Genomic DNA, 16,821 nt, shown 5'->3' with positions numbered 1-16,821 from the left:
TGTGTGTGAATCAGAATCCGTCTGCTGCCACCTGATTGTTGGCAGAGGTGAAAGGGAAATGGTTCTCTTGCCCAAAGGCACCTGGAGGTGTTATTGATATAAACAGATTATGATACCCCTGCTTTCCCGGCTGAGGTGAAAAAACAGTACTTTGCCTTTCCTGTACTGCACAAGCGGGCATGTTTAAAATAAATCATGAAAGCAGGGGTTACCAACTTAGAGAGTCAAGGACTGACTGAATCTGGTTCTCAGAGCCTGGCTTGGCATCTAGCTTCTGGCCAACCAGGAGGGCAGATGCTTTTTGTATTTTTGAGATTTTCCATTTATTTACTTTGTGTAAGTGAAATTCTATATTTTTTCTTTTTATTGCCTTCCCCGTTACCCAAGTTAGTATGTATCTACCCCCTAGTTAGTGGTTTACCTTCCTCCCCCTCCCACCCCTTGTACCCATCAAAGAATATTTATTTTGGTATGAAACCCTTTTCTTGACTTTTTTACAATAGTGATTTCATACAGTATTTATCCTTTTGTAATTAACTAATATCACTCTCTAACTTCATCTGTGTTATGAGATGTTTCTCAGATTGTTCTTTAACATTGTGTAATATTCTATGGTGTGTGCATCCATAGCTTTTGTTGGTCCATTTATCTGTTGATGGGCATTTAGCTTGTTTCCATTTTTTTGCTGTTGTGAATAGTGCTGCAATGAACATGGGTGTGCATAAATCTGTTCGTGTCACAGCTCTTACTTCTCTAGCATATATACCTAGTAGTGGGATTGCTGGATCATATGGTATTTCTATTTCCAGCTTTTAAAGAAGCGCCATACTCTACCACTGTCAACCACTCGGAGGGAGGATCCGTGTATGAGATCCTGGATAGAGTGGGAGAACAATGTGAAACAAAACTTAAAATCATTAAAAAAAAAAAAAAAAAGGTCCAGGTTTGCCAGTCTGATAGAGCCTGGTGGAACCCCTGAGACTATGGTCCCTAGCTGCCCTTCATGTCTGGAATTAAACCCAATCCTGTGGCTTCCAGCCAAACAAAAGACAGGCATAATATGAGCTGAGTATTTACATTAGGTAGATACACTCCTTGGAGAGAACATTCATGGGAGAATAGAAAGGCTGTGTATGCACAGGGAGACAGCTCCAGGGGATAGGAGTGCATGGAAGGAAAGGACACAGGGAAGAGATAACTATGGGGAGGAAGTGGGAAGAATGCTGTTGCATTGTGGGAAATTGTGGTCAGTGTCACAAGACAAAGTATGTGAACTGATGTATGGAAAGTGAATTTACTCTGTAAATTTTCACCCAAATCACAATAAAAATATTTTTTTAAAAAGAAGCACCATACTGTTTTCCACAATGGTTGCACCATTTCATAGTCCCACCAGCATTGTTTGAGCGTTCCAGTCTCCAGGAGGGTAGTTTCATGTGAGTGAGTGCAAACTCACTTGCATCACTGGCCAGTAAGCTGCAGTTCTGACTCAGGATCTGAGCTATCAATCGGCTAAGCTTGCACACTCCCCAGCTAACCATGTCCAACTGGGGGCTCCAGCTCTCACTTCACTTGGTATGGAGCTAAGGATAGACATACGTTGTTCTTTTTATTTTGTATTGCTTTTATTGTGATTTGGGTGAAAGTTTATAGAGAAAATGTTTTTCCGTTTAACAATCTAAATATATTCTGTTTTGTGACATTTGACATGTGTTGTTCTTATATGGCTGTTGGCAAGGATTTCTAATCTGGGTTTGGGATTAAGTACTAGGAGAGGCCCTACACCAAGAGAACAAACCTAGGGATTAAACTAGTAAACCTTTGAAGCAGTTGGTACATTTTGCCATCTTACTAAGGCTCCCTGTTCTTCCGCTGTGAGGGTGGCATAGGAAACAGATGGAATCTGTGTATGAGTCTCCTGCACAGTCAGTCATAAAGGAGACCTCTCTGACCTTTGCTACACTGTACTCAAACTGACTGATTTCTCTAGTCTAGATTAGCGATTGGAGCATGGAAGGCAACCAGCATAACTCCATTCCTTGCTGTTGAGATTTATGCTTCACAACTTTGAAACACTCATTACTCTCAAATAATTGAATCTCATCAAGTAATAAGTAAAAATAATGAAGTAATGAAATGTGGCATTTGCCACATTTTATGCCAGTTTCTCCCATTGTCAAATTTTAATGTAAAGTTGCATGATAGGCCTGAGGCAAGCAGCTGTTTCCTAAACAGCCTTTCTCTTTAAACTGCCCTGCGGGAGGCAGTGAGGTGACTGGTGGAATCACCTGAGGGTAGAATTGAAGAGGCAGAGAAGAGACTCTACTTTTGTGTAATAGATTTCTAAATTGATTTAGAATGCCACAAGGAGCACATATTATATCTAATAATTTTATAGTGGGAATGTCTTGGTTTTATGTATGTATATCTATACACACATACATAAGGCTCTCTGATAGTGCAGTGCCTAAGGCATTTGAGTGTTAACTGGAAGGTTGGCGGTTCAAACCCACCAACTACTCCATGGAAGGAAGATGGGCCAATCTACTTCTGTAAACTTTTACCACCTCAGAAACCCAGTGGGGGTTGGTGTGAGTTGTAATTGTCTCGATGGCAGTGAGTTTGGTTTGATTTACACACTCACACACACACACACATATGGTGGGGTAAGAATGAATAAAGAGCCCTGCTGGCACACAGTTAAGCACTGGGCTCCTAACCAAATAGTTGGTGGTTCAGGCCCGCCCAGCAGCTCCATGGGAGAAAGACCTGACAAAATTCTTCCATAAAGATTACAGTGTGGAAAACCCTATGGGGCAATTCTGCTTTGTCACATAGGGTTGCTATGAGTCAAAATCAACTCAGTGGCACCTAACAGCAAGAATGAATTGAAATGTAAAGACTATTTCAAGTGGTGAAGTGCAGTTTTAGGTGGAATATTTAGTGTGTGTTTTCTAAGCCTAAGGAAACTTCTCATTTTCCTCAGTTCCTTTTGGGTAGCATTCTGATTGAACCAACTTAGACACACATCAAAAACTAAGATGTACTAGTAACCTAACTTTAGTCATCCCCAACATTGCACACTAAAATACTCCCAAGTCCCAGCTACTGACACTCGCTAATGGCAACATTTTACACATTGTCGTGCCACTAAAACGGTGGACACTGCTTTGCTTTTTGTTGTGATGGGACTTGAATTGTGCTCCAAACCTGAATTTCCAAATTATGAATCCCAGAACTCCTTGGCACTAAGAAGAAAATTTGCCTCTATCCTACCTGCCCTAGTAACCGTATTTGATGAGGGAGTTTGCCCAGTACCCAGCCCACCTTCCCAAGGCGAGTTCAGCTCCTGCTTGGAGTTCTGTGAGTTAACACAGGGCTGACTATAGATGAGATGATTTGGAATATGCATAATCACTTAATCACTAGACTGTTTTCAAGACTTTCTCAGCCTTTTTAAAATTACTGAGGAACATGCATTCAAACAAGACTTCCTGGATATACTGAGACTGGGAAAAACCCCAAATCTATTGCCCTGGGGTAATCCTTAAATCTGCAACCAAAGCTATCCCCTGAAGTCATTGCTAAGCTAAACAACAGTTTATCTCAATTAACATAATGTTTGCCTTGAGTGTTACACTCTTTTAAAGAATTATATGAGACCAAATGAACAACAGTAATTTTCAAGCACAGATGAAAAGTTTAGGAGACAGTGAGTCTAAGTCATTGGTGGTGAAATGCACAGAGAAGGTGAGAATAGTGGCACAATATGAACAATGTAACCAGCTCTTTGAACTGTGCATGTAAGAATTGTTGAATGAGTACATATTTGTTTATATTTTCAACAACAAAAAAAAAAGAAACAGGGAAGACTATTATACAGACAAATAAACACACACATACATTCATTGCAGTGTCCTGATCTAATTAATCATTCTTGCCTCTGGGGAATTTTTTACTATAATTGAAGCCATTTTTCCTCAAAGCAATCGCCATGCAAAGTTGGCCTAGACTGCTGCAGGCCCAACCTCAAAAGCAGGCTGGCCTTGCTGGCCAGGGACCCAAGTGATAGGGAAGCAGAGTGCCCAGGGCTGGGGGTAGCAGCGTGACTGAGAGTGTACGCTTATTCTTCATTGAGAGTCCTCTTTATTTTCCATAATAATGTGACCCCAGCAGATTGTGCCTGCTTCTATTGATCTTTATTTTTCTGCCTTCTGAGTATGGAGTTCCTGGAGGTCAGTTGAGAGCAATAATGGAAGTAGGACAGATGTCTGGTGCAGGAGAGCAGAGAGGTTGGGAAGGAGGAAAGGGACACTATGAAGAAAGGCCAATGATACCCAGACTGAATTTTACCTGCTTTAACTACTGTCCTTGCAGTGACCCTGGCTTCTGAAGGATGAGATGACGAGATCACACTTGAACCTTAAGACTCTTGACAAAGACTTGAGATAGTACCTGGGCTCAGTGAACCTCAGAGAATGGTTTTACCAAAAATAAATTGTATTAGTATTGTTCTCTCACTGATGTGACTAATTACTGAGACATACTAGGAAGAGTAGAGCAATATTCACTTGCAGTGCAGTGAATTACTTAATACAGCTCTTCTAGCCATGTTGTTGTTGTTATGTGCCGTCGAGTCAGCCCCGACTTATAGCGACCCCTCATTGGGTTTCCAAGGCAGTATCACTACGGAAGTAGATTGCCCCATCTTCCTTCCAGGGAGTGGCTGGTGGGTTTGAGCCGCCAGCCTTCTGGTTAGCAGTCAAGTGCCTTAGCCACCATAGCCATAGTCCTCCATTTTTTATGTATTACAAATCCTAGCCTCTGTGCTTGTGGTTATGATCCCATTTTGGAGTGAGTTGCTTATTATGTTAATGAGGCAGGATTAGAATGGGCTGTATCTTGAGTTATAGTCTTACTAGAGGGTGTGACTCAAGTCACCATGCTCCTTAGTTTCCTTGAGGGTATGGTTTGCATCCAGTATATATGAACGCTCTATCAAAATGCTCCCTCTTGCTCTGGATTTTGCATCTGGTTGGTCATCGTCTGACCTAGAGTTCTTGGAACCTCAGCCAGCAGCCTGTCATCTGACCTGCTGATTTAGGTTCCTCAGCCCTTGCAACCACATGAGTGAGGCAAGTCCTTCAAACTGATGCCTGATCCATGGATTTGGGACTTTGTAGCCTCCACAACTGGGTGAGCCATTTTCTTGGTGGTTTGTGAGTTCTATGAGACATTGCAGTGAATTTTGGAACCCTAAGATGAGAGAAAGTCCTGAGAGGAGAGGAGGAGTTGATGTTAGAGATGATGCAGTGATACAGCAGTTGGGAAAGTTGGATATTTGGGACATCTTTAACCTCCACCTCATAGGGACCAGCCTTTTGCTGATCTTTCTAAAAGAAATTATTTGTGTATCACCCCAAGCTTTGAAACACCCCAAGTCAGTGAGAATAGCATTGTCACTCAGACAAGTTGACACTACTCAGTTTGAGATTTGGAGAAGATGATACACATCATTGATTCAGTGATTTTGTTTGTAAGCAATTAACAAATGTCATCTCTCTTCTTTACTTTGATTCTTTTAATTGTGCTTTCAGATGGGAGTTAATTTAGGAACAATGGCTAAGCAGGGGAAATCACTGTAGATTTTGTGCTAGAAGGTATCATAGGCATTTGCTCACCTCAAAGAATCATCCTCAAAGAAGCAAATGCCAGCACATTGTAATCTATCAGAACAAGAGGCATGTGTTTTTACCAGGGCTGATTCCTACAGCAGACCCCAAGTTGAGACCCTTTTCAGGATCCTATTTGTGTGGTTAGGTAGTTGTTTGAACACTTGGGATACATATGTGGGTTTCGAGCTCTGTCTTCTAGATTTGCTTCAAGATGAGATCAAATGTGGTGACGATTATAGAGATATGATGGGTACAGGCCGTCATAATGCCACTGGCGCCACTGCTCAATGGCCTCCCTGTTTCTTTCTTCCTGTTCTGTGGAGAAAAGGTAAAGATGTCATGTTTGGATGGGGTGCTGCAATCTAAGGAGAGCCACGCATACTGGGCAGCTGCAGCCCAGTTTGAGAAATTGCCTGCCCCCTGGTAACATGAACAAAGTGTCATGTTCATTTGTGACCTCAGACCCTAGAATGCCAGAGCTGGAATAAGTATAAGAGAATATTGAGTTCAAAGACCTCATTTTGCAGATAAGGCAATAAGGACCCAGAAAGGTGAAGGTCACAGAGCTGGTTACCAATAGAGCAGAGACCAGACAGAGCCTGGGTTTCCAGTTCAGTGTTCTTTCCCTCAGAACCAGCAAAAAGAAGAGCCTTATGCAATCCCTGGCTAGAAAAGACAACAACTAAGGGATACAAGGTACATGTTGAAAAAACTACTGGAAGAAAATAAACAGTTGTCAACTTTGTGCGTGATGATAGTATGGATAATATTTTCCTCTACACTTTTCTGGGTTTGTTTTTTTTTTTTTTTTCCAAAAAAACTTTTAAAGCTATATTTTAAAATCTAACTGGAAAAAAATACCAAAAGAAGTCAGTGTGGAAAAATCTTGATAATTTTTTATTCTAGGTGATGGTTGTTTAAGGCATTCATTATACCATATACTTTTCCATATGTTTGAAGTTTTTCATAGTTAAAAGCTAAAAACAGGAGTTTTTAATGAGTGAGAAAGTCCTGATTTTACTGTCTTTGAGAAGACATGTTTATGAATAATGCCTTTGTGTAATTGGGGATTAGGCTTCTGACGTCAATCACAGATAATAGACTAAAGCACTAGCACAAGGCCCTCAGTGTTTGAAAGTATTCATGAAAAGTGTTTGGAGCATGGGAATGTAGAAGATCACATCTTCTAAAACCCAAGATGTTTTCCTTGCCTGTTTTCTCAATTGTGGACTTCATCATAAAGGCTGTGAACTTGATTTTGGTGCTAGAGAAACTAGTATCCTCTGTGGCCTTGACCCTGCAGTCCTTAGCACCTGGGAGGCCCAGAGGCTTGGGCCAAGATTCACTCCAACAAGAAGGGCCCCTGTCACCACTTGGTGCTCAAGCACCAGGGCTCCTGAATGTTTTCTTCCTGGTGAGAGCTAAGATGTCAGCGCTACCCTTGGTGCTGAAAAATACTCTTAGGTAACTTGGTACCCCAGAGATAGCCTGGGGCTCACAAAGTCATGCCCCAGTTGGAGCTTTGGGTATTAGCTCTTGGCTCTTTTAGGTCTTTCTAAAGGCCAGATAGACCACCTACTCTTGCCAATTTTAAGAGCATAGTTTTGATGTAGACATTGATGTTTTCCCCCTACATCATGCCAAACTCTTCTTAGATTGTTTCACTTAAGCCTTTCGTGACCCTGGGGAGCCCCCCTACTGGGCCACTCTGCTTTACCCACCTCACTTCATCCATCCTCATGGACCAATTCCTGCTTCAATGAAGACCTCCAAGACCTCATGCTTTGATCATCCTTGATTTGTGAGAACACAAGTTTGGCTGGCAAAAATACCTTAGTTTAAGTCCTAGGGCGTACTAGTCCTAGTCCTCCTAGTCCTTACTAGCTATGTTGCCTTCAGCAATTCAGGCATCCTTTCTAAAGCCTCAATTTCTGAGACTGTAAAAATGGACATTATAAGACCTCTCTCCACAGTTGGTTGTATTAGATTTTCAGTGCCTGACATAGGAAGTGCTCCTTCAGTGACAACAGCTGCTGTTACTACAGTCCCCAAAGGCAGTGCCTTGCTCTGCAGTGACTTCTCCACCCCCCACCCCTGTGGGACAGGCACGAGGCCCTGAGTTTAGGGATCCTCTGAGTTTGCTAGAGGATCTGTCATTTGGTAGGAGCTCTGGTAGCTTAGTGCCTAAGGCACTTGACTGCTAACCATAAGGCTGGCGGTTCAAACCCACCAGCCACTCCTCAGAAGGAAGGTTGGGCAATCCTACTTCCGTAGTGATACTGCCTCGGAAACCCAAGGAGGGGTTGCTATGAGTCGGGGCCGACTCGATGGCACAAACTATCATTTGGTATCCAACTAACTCACTCTCCATGAAATGGAAAACAGAGGAGGTGTTTTACCCAGATCTGAACCAGAAACATTTGAAAACGCACACAGTAAGATGCAGTTAGTAATAATATGAGTATAAATTACATTGATGGAATTTTGGAGGCCACATTCTCATTTTTATAATGCCTCTCACCAAGCTGTCCAACAAAGTAAGCAAGTCTCCAAAAGAATATGTTGCCTGTGAGAGTTATAGCAGCCTGACTTTTTTGAAGTATGTGATTTGCAGGAATCTAAGCCCAGGGACTGCCTGTGGGGCTCTCCTGGCACCACATTGCAGAGGAACAGATGCCCTGCCGCCCTCAGGTGCCTGACAGTCTCATCCTTTTCATATATAGATTCCCTCCCAAATCCATCAGAGCAAGAAAGCTAAGGACAGACACATTTGACTTACTACAGGTAATTTAACTGGACAGCTGAGCTCATGTGCACCCAGGAGCTGCGAGGTGATTTTGCTCAGAAGTATTTCTATCTGAAGTTTTGGGAAAAGACTGAAACACATAATGGCATGCTAGTCTGACGTCATTGATTTCTCCTACTGCTTCTTGTGGGTGATGCTTGAAGTCATTTAATACACTGCAAAGTCAAATCCCTCCTTGTAGCAGGCTGTGGTTCAAAGACAGAGCCTCCCTCTACCCCATTCCCCCTCCAAAATATACCCTCCCCTCCCCTGAGGACTTAGTACAATCAAGATGTCTTGATTGTGCCAATTGCCTGGCTTTTTCTTTGAGCTCCCTTGACTTTTTTTTATCCCCTTTATCTGTTGGTAAGAGGCAAAAGGCCAAGGCTTAGCAAGGGCACTAACAGCAACTGTGTTTACTTGTGAACAAATATGTAGAAATATTCAGGTTGCCTTATGCTGTGAAGGAGCGCTGGTGGTATAGTGCCTGAGGCATTTGACTGCTAACCAGAAGGTTGTTGATTCAATTCCACCAGCCACTCTGCAGTCTACATCCATAAGGATTTACTGCCTCGGAAACCAAATGGGAGCCGCTGTGAGGCGGCATGGACTCAATGGCAGTGGGTTTGGGTTTTGCTTTTCTCGTGCTGTTGGGGGGCTGGAATTGGGATTGAATGCCATGGAGTAGCTGCAGCTGTCGGTGTTGTGGGTGGGGAGTATGCAAGGCAGGGCAGCAAGGACCAGTGCTTTCTGAGTTTCCTGTTCAATCAGATAAAATGAAGATTATAGTGAATTGGTAAATGATGCTCTTGGTTTTCCAGAATGAAGTCATTCCTACATTACATGAACGTGGATCCAAGGGACTTGGAAGTGAGTTTAAAATAAAATACTCTCAGCCAACTACCATAGCTAAGCCACTAGTTCAAAGGCTGAGTCAGTGAACACATGCCTCCCCAAGTAAGAGGAGGGAGGGAGATGAATTTTATATCTATTCTGTCAGCAAACAAACCCCATCCCCACAGCCCCAAGCCAGTGGTTAATTAGATATTCTCTTCCAAGTTCCTCACGACCATTTGTGATTTCTCTTATTTGTTCTTTTCAAGGATCCATGGATGTGAGTTGAAACCAGATCTTTCCTTACCACCAATTTAAACCAAATTTAAATTGGGGGAGAAGTGATGCAAATCATTCGATTTTTTTCCACAAAGTCCCACTTCTCTGAAGATGCTAACTGAGCTCTTACCATCATTTTGCTCCTCCACAAAGTTCTCAAACTCATTCCTTTGTTCCTCGTAATATTCTCTCCGCAGCTCATCAACCCACAGCTTCTGCCTGTTCTCCGCTGTAAAAAGGAAAAAGGCAAGAGTTGTCCCCAAGAGACTCATGCATGTAACAGACACCAGTCATTTGCCTGAGAAGTTTAATTTGGTTGGAAGGGATTGTGAAGTATTAAGAGTGGGAGCTTCATTGAAAGGATTTACTCCTGAATTACATTTAACAACTTGGTTTTGGGTGATGAAAAAGTTTTGGAAATGAACAGTGGTGTGGGTAGCAAAAATAAACAAAACTTGAAGGACCTATGAGGTCATCTGATCCACCCACCTCATTTTACAAACGGGAAGATGGAAGCTTCAAAAGATAAGGTGATTCAGAGGATATTCCACTAACATAAAGGTAGTGGTTATCCAAGTAGAGGAGGTCAATTGCAAATCTGATGATCAGAAGTTAATTCCATGAGAGAAAAATCCAATTTAAAGTTATATTAATAATTAATATTTTCAAGTTTATTCAATATTTTTGAGCACTTGTTACTGAACTTCCCTACACTGGACATAAAAAGGCAAGCAAGGAAGGGTCGGTCTTTCAACTTAAGAGGCTTAGAGTCCCATTAAAGGAGGAAAATATTAAAGCAAGTGGCACCAAGCTGCTCTGATAGAAATCTATTCAGGTCACAAGGCATGCAGTAGGCAGGCCCTGAGAGGGCTCCCAATGGTTCCCGCCTTCTCATAAGTGTAGTCCACTCCCCTGGAGCGTGGGCTGGACCTGTCACAGAGATATGGCAAAAATGATGGATGTTACATCTGAGATTAAGTTACAGAAGAGTCTGGCCTTATCTTGGGCTTCTCTCTCTCTAGCTCTCTCATTCTTGCTCTCAGAGAAGTCAGCTGCCATGTTGTCCACTATCTGTGTAGAGGCACACATGGCAAGGAACTTAAGTCCTCTGCTGGTAACAGTGAAGAACTGAGGTCTGCCCAAAACCATGGAGGTAAGTTTGAAAGCAAATCTCACTCCAGCTGAACCTGAGATGTCTGCAGAACCTGCCAACACCTTGACTGCAACCTGTGAGAGACCCTGAGCCTGAGGCCTCCAGCTTCCTGTCCACAGACACTGAGGCAATAAATTTTTGTTTTAAGCTGCTGCTAAGTTTTGGGTAATTTGTTGCACAGAAATAGATCATGAACACAGGCCGTGAGAGGTTAAGGTCAACATCCTGATGGTGGAGAATACCAAAGACAGGTACCCCTTATTGTGTAGTCAACGCTTGCCACATAATTTGGTTGTAAACATTTTCGTAAAGAATCCCATTTTCACATTATAAAATTAGAGGTACTTCTGTGGTTGGAAAATATACCCCCAGTGATAACTGAAAACTGTTCTTGAGAACAAGTAAAGTAGGCCTTGGCTGTTGGCTATTGAAGCTCAACTGCCCGTATCTTGTGCCCCAGAAGGAGCCACCCTTGAGCTACCACATTACAGCTCACCACAGTGCAGCTGTCACACCCATGCAGTAATTTTGCCTGAGAAATTTCTTTAGCTTTTAGATGTTTAAATATAAGATACATGCATTTCCAGGATTCATAATTTTTTTTTTTTTTTATTGTGATTTGGGTGAAGATTTACAGAGCAAATTCACTTTCCATATAGCAGTTCACATATACTTTGTCTCATGTCATTGACCACAGTTTACCACAATGCAACAGCTCCCCTCCCATTTCCTCCCCATAGTTAACTCTTCCCAGTGTCCATCCCTCCATACATTCCTGCCTCCTGAGCTGTCTCCTTGTGCATAAGCAGCCCTTCTTTCTCCCATGATTGTTCTCTCTAAGTAGAGGATCTACTTGAGGTAAATGTTCAACTCATATGCCTATATTTTGTTTGGCTGGAAACCACAGGTGTGGGTTCCATTCCAGACCTGAAGGGCAGCTAGGGGCCATAGGCTCAGTGGTTCCACCAGGCTCTGTCGGCCCAGAGGACTCATAATTTTTGCTCTGTCTTTATATTGCCCTCTTCAGTATCAGGGTTTCCTGGTGGGAATTACTCAAAGCCCTCTAACAAAAATAGAAACCCATTACTATGGAGTCTGCTCCAACTCATGGAGACCCCACGTGTGTCAGAGGAGAACTGTGCTCCATAGGATTTTCAGTGTCTGGTCTTTGAGAAATAGATCGCCAGGTCTTTCTTCTGAGGCACGTCTGGGTGGATTCCAAACTCCAACTTTTTGGTTAGCAACCAAGCACATTAACTGTCTGCACCACCCAGAAACTCTTTAGGACCTCTCTATTTTCTTTTAACATGGGCTTCAAATGGAAAAGTCCATGAGGGTAGGTAGAGGATGTTGGTTTAGGGCAGTAGGTGCAGGAAGTACTAGTCCCTAAAAACTCCTCACTCCCATGATGTGATTCCCCTCACGTAAAAGGGGAGGAGACCGAGGTGCTGCTGTTGCCTGCACCAACTCCATGTGCAGGAGGAAGTGAGGTTTGATGAGGAAAACAGAGAAACATGGCCGCCAGCAGTCCCTTTCCTTACCCTACATTATAGGCGTACAGGGAGAAATAACAAAAAAAGTATTTGTCTGTAAAATAATACTGTTAAATCATTTCAAATCCTTGCAAGTAAGGAGTTTACCTTAATAAGTAAATTGTAAGAATGGTTGTTAATTGCTGTCGATTCAGCTCTAACTCATGGAGACCCCAAGTGTGCAGAATAGAACTGCTCCATTGGGTCTTCAAGACTATGACCTTTTGGAGGCAAGTTGCCAGGCTTGTCTTCTGAGGTGGCTCTAGGTAGGGTCCAACCACCGTTTTGCTTAGTAGTCAAGTATTTGATAATTTGCACCTCCCAGGAACTCCTTAAATACTAGTTACCAGATGAAAAATCAAGTTATCAGTGAATTGATCTTAGTGTAGATTTCTTAGGTAAATCTTCACAGACTTTTGCCCTTTCACAAACAGTTGCAGGAAACTTTAGGGTGGCATAAGTGATTGGGACTCCAATCCATTCCCATCCACAGTTCATACCCACATCCACATACATTAAGAGAAATTCAGGCTCAGAGAGCTGCAGTGGCCTAACCAAGGGCACACAGCTCCTCAGGGGCAGAGCTGAGACTAGAGCCCAGAGCATTAGGCTTCCACACTTGTCTCTTGGCCCAGAACACACAATGCTTCCTCTTATGCCCAACGTGAGCATCGCTGTTGCTGCTGGCACCAGAAAGTGTGGTGAGGTGAGAGGTACTTATGGTTTAGGAAGCAGGTGCTTAATGGGTTACCACTAATTCCTAAAGAAGCATTTTCCATCCCTTAGGTAATCCAGAAAGGAAACAATCTTTTCAAGTTTCCCTTTAGGGGGTGTGACAAATTGAATCTCTGATTCAGCAGTGAATAAGAAAATTACAATTCTCAGGAAAAGATGGCATTTTTATACTAGGCATTCTATGCATAGTATATGTCTTTCTCAAGAACATGCATCTCATCAAATTAGTTCCTCTCATCGTAAAGGAGCTCTGGTGGTATAGTGGTTAAGGCATTTGGCTGCTAACCAAAAGGATGGTGGTTTGAACCCACCAGCCACTACACAGAAAAAAGATGAGGCAGTCTGCTTCTATAGATTTACAGCCTTGGAAAACCAATGGGGGTCTCTATGAGTCAGAATCAACTTGATGGCATTGAGTTTGATGTGGTTTTTTGTTTCATCCAAAAGTAACTGGAGCCTTTCCCCCAGAAGCTTAGAGATGTCAGATGCCTGCTTCCTGGTTCCAAATTCAAGTTTATCCAAGTGTCTCTTGCCTCTTACCCAACTTGAGAGCTAATTGGGCATTGTTCTCCTGCCCACCCACAGGGGTTAACTAAAGGACAGCAGAGTGAACTCATGCACAGTGCCAGGTTTCACCAGGCTCTCTGGAGCCTCCCACAACTGCTGGGGTTTGTCTCACACACTAATCTTCCTGTCTGAGCCAAGCACCCTCAGACTTCATCTTGCACCAACTTTTTCTGAAGATGAAAAGTCTTTGACTCTCCTAAGTTCATGCCATCTTCTCCACTGGGAGTCAGCCAAAAGGTTGCTTCCCTGATTTCAATTGAGAACTAGTCAATCTCTATCACTATTTTTCAGTGTTTTAAAATCCAAAAATGTGCCAACTTTTAAGACCAAAGTTGTGTAAGGCCTGGAGATTTTCCTAGTGTGGTTATACTTATCCAATTTAAGAAAAAAAAAAAAAAGGAATTCACCTCCAAGCATTTTCATCTCTGTCCCTCATCATCATTTGAAAACAGCCCTGTTATTTTTACTGAGCATCTGCCATGGGAACGTTACCTTGCTGGTGTGCTGAGGGAGACAAAGACTTTATTCATGGCACACACAAGCAATGGATCAAGCCACAGCCTAGGGGACAGGCAGAGCTCAAAGTCCTTGGAAGAATCCAGTTTGGGATAGAAAACTCAAATATCTTCAAGGGTCAGGCAGGTCAAGGCAGTGAGTGAACCACCAGGCATGGGGACATAGGCCTACTGCAGGCTGTGTGACACCAAACTTGAAAGCCTTGCCAAAATGCATTTGGAATTAAAAGTTTATAAAACAGTGCTGGATGAAGGTAATTCTCACAAGGTCTTATAAATAAGTAAATTTCATGGGGCCCAGGAGAGGAAGTGGCTGACCTGAGGACACTCAGCACCAAGCTGTCGCCAAAACCCACATTTTCCAGCTGCCAGTCCTGCTGCTCTTTCCCTCATTGCATGCCCTCCATGTGCAATGATGTCCTTGCACAGTAGGTCCTCTGTGGTTAATACCCAGAAAAGCATCCACAGAAGTGATAATCCCCTCCAGTCTGGAACATGTATCTCCCCATTTACACTTCTAACTTTCCAATATTGGAATGCGTCTTGCAACTGTTAAGTGCATATGATGTGCAGTCCTGCATGGCGTGAACATTGAATGTTCACAGCTGCTAACTGAAAGATTGGAGGTTCAAGTTTACCCAGAGGCACCTTGGAAGAAAGGCCTGGAGATCTGCTTCTGAAAAATCAGCACTTGGTGTGTCATTGAGCCTTTCTGTTCCTCACCCTAACAGTGTATTAAATCCAAGAGGTGGCTTACAACCAAAGATAGAATGGTGTCATTTTTCATTCAGAACTACATGAACTTTAATTACTTGGAGGCCTAGGCTTAACCCTCAGCCTCTGTCCTCCAGCCTGACCAACTGTGAGAGCAAGAAACCAAGGGTACAGGCAGAAAGCAGGCAGAGCCCACACACTGCCAGCATCCTTACCATTGACCTCATCTCGGGATTTAGGGGATCTTTTGGCACACTTCTTGAGGAAATTGGCAGCATCTGATTCCTGCATGAAAATCTTCTGTTTGACACCTGAAACCCAAGACAGGCTGTCATTACCAGCACAGAGGTGCCAGGGCCGCAGAGGAGCTGGCTCCATCTGCCCTTCCCCATGACCCCTGCACTCACCTTCCTGGTTCTCTTCTGCTGCTGCCAGCCGGGTTCCCACTGACACACTAGCCCCCTCCCGCAGCACTGTGGGATAAGAGCGTGGAGTGAGGGCCACCCTATGTGCTGAGTGGAGCCCTCATCCCCAGCCAGGTCAGACAGTCCTTTCCAAGCTGAGGAACTTGTCAGACCCCTTTGTGTCTCTCACATACAAGCCACAGAGCCAGTTTCTCCAGGAAACCACTAGGCAAGTTGTTTTTCCCTACATTGTTTTACGCACAGCACAGCACTGCTAAATTATTGCTAATTAGCAATAATCATACCCCTTTTCTACCTAGGTCATATGATCACATACTTACCTTATACCAGTCCGTCCTTGACCCTCCCCATACTCACAAGACAGAAGCACAATGGACGAAAGACAGGAGAGGAAGATCTGCCTCCAAAACATCTTTGCAGAGTCTGAGGCTCACTCTGAAAACCACAGGACGGACGAGTTGTTCTGCAGACCCAGATGCTGCCCGGCCAGGAAGGAGGGAAAGAGAGAGGCAGGAGGCTGGGATGCCACTAGCTGGGAAGGTGGGAGGGGTCCCGGCTGCAGCTTCCATTGGCTGCTCCTAGCTGGAGCACCAGAGAGGTTTTTGGCGACTTCCAAACCTCTACAGAAACAGCTTGTCATCAGGCCCCCTGGCTGGGACAAATTGGAAGTGGCCTCTCCAAGGTCCACACCCAAGAAGTTGCAGTTGAGAATGTCCAACCTGAGAGTCAGGATTGAAAAGAGCAAGGGTATGCTTCAAAGAGCTCTTCACATCTGCTTGAAGGAGGTGAGAACCCTAGTCCCTCAAAGCTGAAGTGTGTGTGTACATTGGGGAAGGTTAGAGGAGGGGATTTAGACTGAGAAATGCTGGGGAGGAGGGACTACATGTCTGGAGTGCTCACATCAGAGTGACACACGGATACATGGGCCATTCTGATGGTAACTGGAATACCTCTCCCCCTGACACGTTTTCCCCCAGCTGATGCTCACTCCCAAACAAATGCAGAGCCCTGGATCTGGGAACATGAGGTCCTTTAAAGACATGGAGAAAGAGTTAATCAGTCTTCCACTGGAGAAAGGGCACAAGATTTGAAGAGCCTACCACACTTTTTTTTTTTTTTTTTTTTTCACTTTTATCATGGTGAAAACATACACAACAAGACATTCACCAACATAACACTTCCGTATTTACAGCTCAGGGACACTGATTGCATTTTTCATGTTGTGCCATCATTATTCTATCCTTTTCCAAAATATTCTACCAACATTAGCATAAACTCAATGCCCCCAAACAAAAGTTTCTCATTTCCCCCTCCCTCCTATCCCTGGTAACACTAATAATCTTTGGTTTCTTCTCTATATATACATACATACATACATGTATATATATACATTTTTCCCCCTCCAACCTATCTAGAAATTCCCTTTCCCCCATCCCAGGTAACCAACAAAGTTTCCTTCCATGTATAAACTTCCTTGACTTTTTACAGTAATGCAGTAATATAGTATTTGTCCTCCTATAATTGACTTATTTCACTCAGCATATTGTCCTCCAACTTCATCCATGTTATGCAGTGTTTCGCAGATTCTACATTATTCTTTAGGGTTC

General features: G+C 43.3%; 1 protein-coding gene across 1 annotated transcript; it reads right to left on the bottom strand.

The window, feature by feature from the left end:
• Positions 1-5,892: 5,892 nt before the first annotated feature.
• UCMA (upper zone of growth plate and cartilage matrix associated) lies at positions 5,893-15,626 on the bottom strand. Its single transcript, XM_007935421.1, has 5 exons — positions 15,572-15,626; positions 15,197-15,262; positions 15,005-15,100; positions 9,704-9,802; positions 5,893-5,990 (listed from the first exon to the last, which is right to left on the bottom strand). Exons 1-5 carry the CDS (start codon positions 15,624-15,626, stop codon positions 5,893-5,895), a joined length of 414 nt encoding a protein of 137 aa, XP_007933612.1.
• Between the last annotated feature and the right edge of the window lie 1,195 nt (positions 15,627-16,821).

Source organism: Orycteropus afer, unplaced genomic scaffold (assembly GCF_000298275.1).
Source record: "Orycteropus afer afer isolate SDZICR_OR568_19922 unplaced genomic scaffold, OryAfe1.0 scaffold00028, whole genome shotgun sequence".
NCBI lineage: Eukaryota > Metazoa > Chordata > Mammalia > Tubulidentata > Orycteropodidae > Orycteropus > Orycteropus afer.
The sequence above is the reverse complement of the archived record's forward strand: the minus strand, read 5'-3'. Positions and strand labels throughout refer to the sequence as shown.

What these genes read in the sequence shown, in the direction of transcription:
- UCMA (XM_007935421.1), bottom strand. Translation starts at nt 15,626, where the DNA reads ATGTTTTGGAGGCAGATCTTCCTCTCCTGTCTTTCGTCCATTGTGCTT. An exon ending in GTCCATTGTGCTTCTGTCTT is followed by an intron (nt 15,263 to 15,571) that starts GTGAGTATGGGG and finishes CTTATCCCACAG; the next exon opens with TGCTGCGGGAGGGGGCTAGT. An exon ending in TGTGGAGGAGCAAAATGATG is followed by an intron (nt 5,991 to 9,703) that starts GTAAGAGCTCAG and finishes TTTTCTCCACAG; the next exon opens with AACAGGAAGAAAGAAACAGG.